General features: G+C 37.2%; 3 protein-coding genes across 3 annotated transcripts; 1 reads left to right on the top strand and 2 right to left on the bottom strand.

Moving 5' to 3' along the window:
• Positions 1–1,207: 1,207 nt before the first annotated feature.
• LOC308706086 (claudin-like protein ZF-A89) lies at positions 1,208–1,825 on the top strand (the record flags this gene model as incomplete). Its single annotated transcript, XM_081391470.1, has 1 exon — positions 1,208–1,825. One exon carries the CDS (start codon positions 1,208–1,210, stop codon positions 1,823–1,825), a length of 618 nt encoding a protein of 205 aa, XP_081247596.1.
• Positions 1,826–3,051: 1,226 nt separating this feature from the next.
• On the bottom strand, positions 3,052–3,681 carry LOC308706085 (claudin-4-like; the record flags this gene model as incomplete). Its single annotated transcript, XM_081391469.1, has 1 exon — positions 3,052–3,681. The coding sequence occupies one exon, from the start codon at positions 3,679–3,681 to the stop codon at positions 3,052–3,054; it is 630 nt and encodes a 209-aa protein (XP_081247595.1).
• Positions 3,682–6,275: 2,594 nt separating this feature from the next.
• On the bottom strand, positions 6,276–7,439 carry LOC308705705 (claudin-4-like). The gene has a single exon (XM_081390846.1). The coding sequence runs from the start codon at positions 7,391–7,393 to the stop codon at positions 6,746–6,748; it is 648 nt and encodes a 215-aa protein (XP_081246972.1). The 5' UTR covers positions 7,394–7,439; the 3' UTR covers positions 6,276–6,745.
• Positions 7,440–11,579: the final 4,140 nt, after the last annotated feature.

The raw sequence follows: 11,579 nt of genomic DNA, 5'->3' as shown, positions 1-11,579 counted from the left end.
AAAGTCTCATGCCGATAAATTTCATAAATAAATAAATAAGCCCATATTTTACAGTGGGAAACTGTTGAATTGCTACAGCATCATATTATGTAAACTGCATTTATGACAAACATACTACACAGATGCATGCATATCATAATGATCTATCAATAAATGCACACACGTTGTCCTCTGCTTTTGTTCTGCGGAGATAATACTGGAGGAACCGGGTTCATATGACTTTTAATGACATATGAGGCGATCACGAATTAGTGTACATTAATAGCAAATTTTTAGGGGGGCTGGGTGGAAATTTAGGGTGGTTAAAGCCCTACTAAAAAATTTAACGAGCATTATCATTAGCTGATGTTTCATCTAAACTCTGACTGCTAGGGTATGGCAACTGCTATACCATACACCCTAAAGCCCCTGAGTTAGACCCAATCAAGGAACACTTTTTTTTATTACCACGCCCACCATGACTAGCATTTTCTGACTCAATAAATATATTTTTCAAAAGTGTAGGCGACAATAGTGTCAGTGAAGAGCTTGATATGAAATAGGCCTTCGGGTGTGTGAAGACAACAGAAGGGCAAGGTAATTATCAGAAAATACTTTTGTTGCTTTTTAATAATACCATATAGTATCATAATACTATAGGCCTACATATGGCATAGGCTGACTAATTTTGTCACATCATGTAAAATGTGTAAAAATATGCTATTGTTTAGGATAGCCTACATAAATGGTCATTATGAAATTAGCCATAGTAAAACAAAGGTGTTTTCTTCCAAAAATTCTTGAAATTTCCATCAATAAAATCTACCATAATGTAGCCTAATACATAATTTGAAATAGCCTACATGACTTTCAGAAAAATAATCCAAGAATGAAAAATGCTCCTGAAAGAGGTTATTTGTATAGGCCTACAGCTGCATTGATAAGTGAAAGGTTAGCCGCTAGAGTGTGAAGGCTAAAGTGTAAGACACTTTAAGATTTTCTATTGCATCATGCAATGCATAAACACATCAAAGGATGTGAAGTGTTTCAAGAAAGTCCATATGACCAAAAGTAGTTAATCAAATAAACTAAGCCAGCCAGAAAAAAAACTTGAGACCACCCATTTTTGCTTCCAAAGACCATGTCGTTTGTTCAAATACCACCCCATGGGGAGGATCTGCATATAAATGCAGTGAAGTTAAACGAAAGGGGTGACTATAAGAGGAGCATGGCATCTTTTGGGCTGCAGATGTTAGGGGTCGCCCTGTCTTTTGTTGGGTTTCTGGGGTCTATCATAACCTGCGCCCTACCGATGTGGAAGTCTACACTCTACTCAATCGACATCCTCTCGACGGCTCGGGTCATTTGGGAGGGACTGTGGATGATGTGTGTGAGCCAGGGCACGGGGCACATGCAGTGCACAGTGTACTACAATTCAGTGTTCGCGCTGCCAGTGGATTTTCTAGCCGCGCGCGCTTTACTCATCATCTCCATCTTGCTCTCTGTCGTCGGCCTGCTCCTGGCGGTTGTAGGGGGGGAATGCACCACCTGTATCGAGGACAAAACCGCGAGAGCAGCACTTGTCATGTCTGCGGGGGTGTTTTTCATAATCGCCGGACTGCTGTGTCTCACACCTGTCTGCTGGTCGGCGTACACCATCGTCTACAATCCGTCCCTGACGGACGCGGCGAGATTCGGGCCGTCGCTTTACACGGGCTGGTGTTCCGCAGGGCTGCTGCTCACCGGGGGCGCTCTGCTGTTATTTCAGCTTCCGAAACACGAACGAGCATTCGTCGCCAAAAACCCCGCACCGAAATCAAGCGACTCAGAAAAAGAAATTGAATGAAGAACATTTAAAAGTAGATCAGAACTTGTGTCTGAGTTTGTACTCAAGGTTTCTATAATAAACATAAAAGGCTCCTTTTGGCAGTATGGATTAATCCAATGTTTTAAATAGGCTAAAACATATGTTTGAATACCAAGATACAAAGTTGTACAAAGATCTAATTGCACAAAGTAAAATGTCAAGTCAAAAAAGTCAAAAATAAAAACTTTAGGCTTTATTCAAATGGTCAAGTGTGCTCTTTTTGTCTCTTTAGTTAAAACTATAGGCTTACAAGAAATGCAATTCATACAAAAATTATAAATTAACACATATTAACATCTCTTCTCTGATGAACACATTTTCAATTTCTGTCATTTTGATAAATTATGTGTGGGGTGCAGAGCTTGGTGACTGACTGTCCAGAGATTTTGGCATTATTTTTTTCTTTTTATATATAAAAAAATATAAGCTGCAATATTAAAAATGGTGTGGCATTTAAAAAAGTGGAACCCCTTTATATCTTGCATGACTGTCTGTGTGTAAAGGTCATTCATTTAGTTTATTTTTTTTATAAATATATAGCCTGGCTATTCATTTATATTCAGATCAAATTAATCAATTAACTTAATAATAAAATCTCATTTTATTTGCAAGAAGGCTAAAAGTTTTAAGTGTTATCAAACATTAAATAATTAAAATGTAACCAACATGAATACGGTCATGTCCAACTGATATTTTTTTTAAATATCCTTTTTATCATCTCAGACAACCTTACTTGTCATTGACCCACAAAAACAACGCTTATTTGTCATATTTCTAATTTCTGGTCAGAGTTCTCACATGCTTGTTTAAACATTAGCAAGGTTCTGTTATTAATGATTGAGCTTGTTTAATATTGTGCAGTAGTTGGAGTGCAAAGTGTTTCTCCTTGACAATGAAAATAACTTATTGTGTGCATGGGGAAAAATCAGCAGCGGTGAAATGGTCAACAGAGGAGTGTACAAGTACGCATGTGTGTGAAAAAATGTTTCCAGGGCTAACATATTTCATGGTCAGTCACACACAAACACAATTTTATTTTGATCACATTTTTATTGTACATGAACATTGTAAACTCATATGCATCACCTTTCATTCAGTCATTTTCAAGCATTTAACAAGTGACAAAGTTGTGGTAATTTAACTCATTGTGTGCAATGAGTCATTTTGCACCGTATAGCCTATATCTTCAAGTAATGCTTGTTTTCTCACACGTAATCCATTGCTGGGGTCACAGATCTTGCATGGGTGTATGTCGTGTAGGGCCTACTGTCATTGGATGGGCAGTTCCAACAAAGAAGCCCACCACCCAGCAACAAGAGTCCTCCAGATAACCAGCCTATGTAGAGACATGCTCCAAGCTCCCGCCGCTGGCCTGCTGTTACTAAAGGGTTGTAGAAGTCCCTGATAAGAGTGTGTGCAGACCAGCACACGGGTATCAGGAGGAGAAAGCCAGCGATAATTAAAACCACCCCTGAGACGATGCACGCTCTGGCTTTGGCTGTTTCGTCCTCCAAGCAGTTGGTACACTTTCCTCCAGCCACAGCCATCAGGAATCCAAAGACGCCCATCATGATGGAGATGATAACCATGACTCTGGAAGCCTGCAGATCTTGTGATAGAGCCAACATGGAGTCGTAGACCTTACACTGCATCTGTCCGGTGCTCTGCACGACACAGCTCATCCACAAACCCTCCCAGATGATTTGTGCCGTGACGATGTTCGCTCCAACAAAGGCTGTGACCCTCCACATTGGCATGCCACAGGTGATGACGGTCCCCAACCAGCCTATCATGGAAAGCATGATGCCCAGGATCTGGATGCCTTGAGATGCCATTGTTGCCGGACACAGGTCACTTCATGGATGGTTGCGCAAAAGCGTCTGAGAAGTTTTATTTGTCAGGGTTTTATAGCCCGCAAACTTTGGGCGGAGTTCTTGCATAAAAAGAAAACCGGACATTTGATATTCTTTGACTATTGTGTGAGTTGTATGAAGAGCTAGACAACTTGAGAAACCACTTGACGGTCCAGATGAATTAAAAAAAGCACTAAAAAGTGTATGCATACTGGTGAAATAGCTTCACGTTATTATGGGTTTTGTGTTATAAATAAGATTTTATTCTTATTTTGTTTTTTTGTTGTTTGTATCAGGGTTGGGCAAAATTACAGTTTTTCTCAGTCGCTTTGGTGCATTTCTCACATCACTATTTACATTTGCACAACAGTTAGTTCAACCTCCACAACATTTAGTCATTTGTGCACATCATAGTAGCAGTTTCTCATTCCTTCCAACAAATTGCAAATGCTTTTGGACATGCATCAATTGCTTTCATACAACTCTCTGCTGTTTTATAACATTATCATTTGCTTATGTCATGTCAGTCAAAATTAACTATACTTGTAAATGATGAATAGTCATTCCATATAAAACTAATAGTCCTCATTTCATTGCTTGAGTCATTACATAAAAAAAGTTGAACTAGTTGTCAAAATCTGTCATTTAAAAAATAAAACAACAACAAAAAATGCTGAAAAAGTCTCCTAAATTGAACAATTTGCAATTGAGCAAGAGATGATATTCGCTGGGATGTAGATTAAATTATGTGACCAGACAGAGAGGAACGTCTGGATGTGCATGAATGATTACAGTACTATGTATGTTGTATGTTCAGTTCCAATACAGTATATAGGCCTACTGCAAAATTGTGTACAGTTGTGCACAGCTCTACTCAAAGGGGGTTTATTTTTGTTGTAAATAATGGTGTATTTTTTCTTTTGCACAATGCTGTGAACAAATTAGAATTGCAAAGAGCATATGCAGTAAAAATGTGAAACATACATATTCAGTGTCTTGTACTCAGTTACCTCATACATACAGTAATGTGTAACTTTACTGTATTTTTCAAATGGCTGTGCAAATAGTATTTAGTGCTGTATTGAGCATTTTCAGGTAGTCACTGTGTCACCAAGATCTGACTTTTATCATTGGAAAACATTTACAGAGTAAACTGTCATAATGAAAACATGACAAAGCCATTTGACTATCTGTTCATAAACGATGGTGTCAGGACTTTTCATTTTGATGACACTGACACATTCATTGACATAAATACTTGCTTTTGAGGAGTGAGCTATCCATTTTGAGCAAGTGACACGCTTTTGCAGGTTATCAACTAGGTTTTGCAGTTTGTACTAATTGTTTTGAGAACTGCATTAACTGTTGTGCAAATGTAAATAGTGTTATGAGAAATGCACCAAAGCGACTGAGAAAAACTGTAAAAAGAGAGAAATTGTAACATGTACTGTATGTTGGAAATTAAAAGATTCATCTTGAACTTTAATTATCAAGGAAAAATTAATTTAATTTATGATAAGCCACATTGGACCAGCAGTTTGAAAAAATGAATGGATGAACGATTCAGTGGTAGACGGCATCTTCTGGTGAGACGTGGGAATTGATTCGACGTGCGACTCTCACAGTGCATTGTGGGTATTCTCTAGCCGTTGAGCGTACATCGGTTGTAGACTCGTTATTGCGGTGCATTGTGGGATTGAAGGAGTAGGCTACACTCAATAACGTCCACTCTACTTTCGGACACCACTACAAATGGCTGTCCCTTCAAATAATGCCCTATTTAATGTCCTCTTGGGTGCCATTAATCACTAATTAAGTTCATCCGTTGTTCATTTAGTTCCCTTCCCTCATTTGTAGCCCTCAGTATTATTTATAGCCCTCAGTTTGTTCAATTATTTGTCTTGTGTCTTGTTTATGCTGCCACATGTTCTTCCTATGAGCTTCCTATGAGTTTTTCCTATGCCTGACCATGGATAGATAGATAGATAGATAGATAGATAGATAGATAGATAGATAGATAGATAGATAGATAGATAGATAGATAGATAGATAGATAGATAGATAGATAGATAGATAGATAGATAGATAGATAGATAGATAGATAGATAGATAGATAGATAGATAGATAAAGTAAAATGAATTTCTTTGAATTTCAATTCAGTGTAATTCTTCTTACATTTAAATTCAACTTGCAAAACTGTATCCTGTTTGCTCCCACAAATTCTAATTACACAATCCAGGTTGCTATAGACTTTCACAATTAAATTTGTATTGTTGAAAAACAAAAAGCAAATCGCTTATAATTACTAGCAGCTCTGAGTAAACACAAGCCAAACCTTAGATCGTGTTTAGTCTTGTCGAATTCGTGGACCTGAAAAACCACACCTGTTCTGTTTTTTTTTTTTTTTTTTTTTTTTTTTTGTCAACTCCCTTTGAGAATATTTTGTACACTAGGACTCTTTTGAAATCTAAGTTCCACAGGGCAGGTGACACATAATGGAGGGCTGTAATATGACACCCATGTCGACACCCATGCAAATACATTAATACAGCGGACAGACAGTACAAAAGATTGGTGTGATACAAACATTTTTTATTTGTATTTTCATTTGGCTAGACGTTTATATCAGGAAAAAAAATGCTTTTTGCAGTACAAAACAGTAATATTTACAAAATCATAAATGTTGAAAAATACTTAAAAATGAAAATACATTTTGAACAACAACAACAACAACAAAAACACAACACATGACCACAGTACATTTTAAGAGGAAAATTTGATCATACTTAAGACAGATTTCCAGATTAACTTCCTTTAACTGCAGATTTTTTAAAAAAAGATGTGGTTCCCCATTGTCCTCTTTGTCTTTGTGTTGAATATATATATATTGAAAATATTTTGAAAACTTGTAGCATCAGCGTTTCATTGACTGCTTTTCAAGTCCTCGTGATACCTGCTGCAAACTCTTTTTGAGCCGCTACATCCTGGACAAACCAAGATTGTAAACATTATAGGCACTGTAGAGTCCATTTTAGAGTAGATCATTTACACAAAGTTTTTGCCAGAGGGCGCAGAGGCTTCAGAGCGAGGGGTAGCATTATATTTGGCGGTGTATTTTCCTGTTTCTTCTTTTGGTGGGCAGTTGCAGCAGAGCAAAGCTCCCCCGATGATCAACAGGGCGGCGGCCCCCCAGCCGATGTAAAGCGCTGCTCCCAGCTCTCTCTTTTGTGCTGCGTTCACCAAGGGGTTGTAGAAGTCCTGGATGACGGAGTTGGCAGACCAGCACACCGGGATCAGACACAGCAACCCAGCAATGATGAAAATCACACCGGCAGTGATAGCGACCTTGGTTTTGGAGCTCTCGTCCTCAACGCAATTGGTGCATTTGCCGCCAGCCATCGACAGCATGATGCCCAGGATCCCAATCACGATTGCAATGACCGTGAGAGCGCGGGCGGCCTGAAGGTCTGAGCTGAGGGCCAGCATGGAGTCGTAGACTTTACACTGCATCTGTCCGGTACTTTGCACGACGCAGCTCATCCAGATTCCCTCCCATGATGTCTGTGCCGTGACGATGTTATTGCCAATGAAAGCTGTAACTCTCCACATGGGAAGAGCACAGACCACAATGACACCGATCCATCCTATGATGGCCAGGGCGATGCCCAGTAACTGAAGCCCAGCAGACACCATAACCTTTGTCTAGTTTTTGGGTTTTGAGGAGGCTCTCTTCGCACTGCTTACAGGTGTATGCCTCAGAGGGTGTGTGCTGATGCTTTAAAGAGCCTGTGTTTGTGGAGGCGGGACTTCTAACGAATGACTTGCTCTGCTGGTTTTGTGGTTACTTCATGGGATCCAACTGAATGAGTCACTCCCTTATTTTTTTTTTATACAGGACACAGCACCTTATATGGTTTGCTCTCTTGTTTACACTTCAAAATTTAAAAATATAAATGTAATAAAATCTATAGAGGGGTCTGTGAAATATATCAATAAAATGTGTAGGCTACTGCACAAGTAAGAAAAAAATGCCTTTTTGATAGAATTAAGGGACAGAAAGACAGGGAGTGATCAGATTATAATTTTCCCAGAAAAAAAGAAACACACACACACACACACACACACACACACACACACACACACACACACACACACACACACACACACACACACACACACACACAAACAAACAAACAATATACTGGAAAATGTTGTGGGATGATGTGAAATAAGAGTGCTGGCAGTCGAAACTCATCAAATATACGTAAATTAATATAAACTAATATAAAACATCTTAATTAAATTATATCATTGTGTACATTTTATTTTAAAATTATAATTTTTTGTTTAATTACATTATTTTCATCATAAAACAATATTTATTTTACTTATCTAATAATAAATTATATAAATATATATATATATATATATATATATATATATATATATATATATATATATATATATATATATATATATATATATATATATAGTGAATAAAGAAATTATGTTTATTATGTTTTTATTATATTATTTTTATTCTAAAACATAATACTGAGTGGGTGTGTATATATATATATATATATATATATATATATATATATATATATATATATATTATTATTATTTTTACAGTGTATAGGGGATTTTGTTCTAAGATAACACAATAAGAACCTTGATAATATTTCTCCGTTTAAGTTAGTTTGCTCTCCCTCATGGTCAACAAAGTATCGAGAAAGTGGCGGCTGGTTTCATATGACACAATAGAGCAGGCGTGGAGATTTTAGGAATGTTTTCCGTAGCTTGTGGAGCACTGACCATTATCTCATCGCACTCCATTCAGGTCAAAGATATCTCAAGTAAAAAAGTTTTGATTCTGGATATGACACATGTAACAAAAATGCTATATTTACTAAGCTTCTTACTCAGCACGTTAGCAATTCCCATGGCAACTATTTCTCAAGAGTTCGCTGACGCTGTAGGGGAGGAGGAGCCGCCCAAATGCACCTGTACCTATAAGCTACCTGAAACTGGTCAAACTGGTTTCTGCCGGAGAACAGGTGAATGTTGAAAATTTGCCTACATGGGCAAGACTGAACAGCTCAGATCGTTGCAGCAACAAGTCTGTTTAACTGACAATAACAGAGGAATAATAAAATATCAATTTTATAAGGCTACAACTAGGCTACACTTATAGAATATACGCGTGGCTCTAATATAACAAGATGGCGTTACACTGTGAACAACAGATATAAAATATTTGAAAGGAACAAAAACATATCTTAACGGAATATTGACAGTAGCCTAACGTTAATGTGATGTCACAGGCAAAGGGTGTGTGTGTGTGTGTGTGTGTGTGTGTGTGTGTTTGTTTTCCTTGAGTGTTTAAATCTTCCCCTGCTTCAAATAGCCTATCACCGTTGTTTGAGTCAAACAGAGTAGGCCTCACTCCCTTCGTTGACAAGGGGCTGTTTCGCATGGGATTGGTTCTGAGAAAGCTAAGCCTTGAACTATTTTATATATAATTTAACTCTTAAAATATAAGCAACAGAAAATTATGTAGGCCTACATTACTTTTAAAAATACTTGTGATAGGCTACTCAGAAAGTTTGCAGTTCAGAAAGTAAACCTATACAGTCTAATAGTTAATGTTCATAATGAATGCCTAGTGTGTTACATGTGTTTGGCAGATGTTTTGTATGGTAAATGTACGCCCACTAGTGGCTACATATTGTATTGGAAAGAAGTTTCAGACGAGTAGCCTACAGTGAAGTGACGCAGCCTTTTCCGCGGGTTATTGATTTATTAGTCATTTTCTATTACATACAGTACATCGAAACTCGCAATGAGGGTCGGGTTTTTACCTACTTAACAATTAGGAACCGGAAGTGGAAAACTACTTTCAAAACTAAGTTAATGATATAATTTGTCGTGACGGGAAGTAGCCTACGTGTTTTTGTGACTTTTACACCCCCCTTTGCACGCGAGTTTCAGGGGAGAAAATGTAGCCGATGTCTCGTGTGGCAGTTCAAAGTCTCTTTATGTTCAGAAAACTTAAACAATAGAATATAATAAAATAAATAACGTGATGTTTGAGGTAGCCAAACTCGTGTTCAGAAAGTTTTTCTGTTTGTCTTTGTAACGTTTTATTTTGGTTTATATTTTAATAACAGGTGTAGCCTAGTTTCTAGAATGTTTTTAAAATGTTATTCTGCAACCAAAAAGCAACATTGTGAAATATTGTAAAAAATGTTTTGTGCTTGCTAGTTCGTTGATGTAGAGAGGCAATTCAACCTGTAAACAAAAAAGAAAAAAGAATTATCATAAATTTAACTCAGGAAATAGGCTACAAAGTGGTGGCCAATGGAGTGCCACAGGAAGCACTGGCCACTCCCCCTCTGTCCATTTAAGAGAACAACATCTTCCCACTGAAACTCATTAGTCATGACCACTGCCATGCCTCACACAGAAACTCATTTAAATATAATCAGTGTTCACTGAGAGGGAAGTAGGCCAACACACTGCTGATGATGTCATACTCGCCTATCAAACACAGACCAGTTTCGGGCGGTCTTGTAAAAACTTGGCAATATCTATTTCTTCTTCTCTTTTATTTTTTTACTTCACATAAAATGTTATATGGGTTTGGGATTTTGTGCTACCAGACTTTTCAATATCTTCCTTCAGCTTCAGGCTCTGGGTGTGCCCATGTTTTATCTTTGAGAACCGTATTTTATTGAATGTCCAGTAAAATGTTGATCAAGTTATATAGGTTATTTATCAACTTGGTGGATTAATCAAATGTGACCCTGGACCACAAAACCAGTCACATGGGCACATTTTTTGAAATTGAGATTTATACATAATCTGAAAGCTGAATAAATAAGCTTTCCATTGATGAATGGTTTGTTAGGATAGGATAATATCCTGTGAGCAACTTCCGAGATACAAATATTTGAAAATCTGAGGGTGCAAAAAAATCAAAACATTGAGAAAATCATTTTTAAAGTTGTCCATTTATGTTTGCTATTGTGCTCACAAAAATAAATGTTTTTATATTTACGGTAGGAAATGTACAAAATATCTTCATGGAACATGATCTTTACTTAATATCCTAATGATTTTTGGCGTAAAATAAAAATCGATAATTTTGATCCATACAATGTATTGGCTATTGCCACAAATATCCCTGTGCGACATGTGACTGGTTTTGTGATCCAGGGTCACAAATGTTTACTGACTCAGAGTCTGGTTTAAGACATGTCAGTGATGTATTTACACTCAAAATCTCCCACGCACATTCACTGCAATGCAAGTGTTTTCCCTGTAAACAAACAGTATAGCTGCTTTACTGACGAATTAAACAGGCGACCCCTTCAGAGACCAAAATATAACAAGTATAAACTAACACAACATAAGAATAATATGTACTGTAGAGTAAATAAAGTTCTGATTATTAATTTGATGTGAAAAAAGGCACACAATGATAATTCATCTCCATTCCCATGATAATTTTGTGAAAGCCATAACTAAAATTTATGATAGTATCAATGTAATATAATGTAATCATGCATGAGTAAAGTTTTAGTGCTATGGTTTAACAATTCTGTTACTTTTGTAAGCAGCACAAGTAACATTCACTCACAAGAGTAATTTCTCATTCAACATTGCCACATACTCCTGCTTTCATAAGAGTGTACACATCTGAAGAATCGTGTCTTTTTCTCACAAGTAAACAAAGCTTGAACTGTAGGCTACTACAGATACTGACATAATATAATGGGTTACCACAATATCACTTTAGTCTCTCAGCAGTTTTGCATTTTTAAACTGAAACTTGCGCTTTAATTTCTCCTAAAGACAGCATTGTCTAACCTTC

Source organism: Scardinius erythrophthalmus (genome assembly GCF_964197995.2).
Source record: "Scardinius erythrophthalmus genome assembly, chromosome: 17".
NCBI lineage: Eukaryota > Metazoa > Chordata > Actinopteri > Cypriniformes > Leuciscidae > Scardinius > Scardinius erythrophthalmus.
Note: the sequence above shows the minus strand (reverse complement) of the source record. Positions and strands in the feature narration are given on the sequence as shown.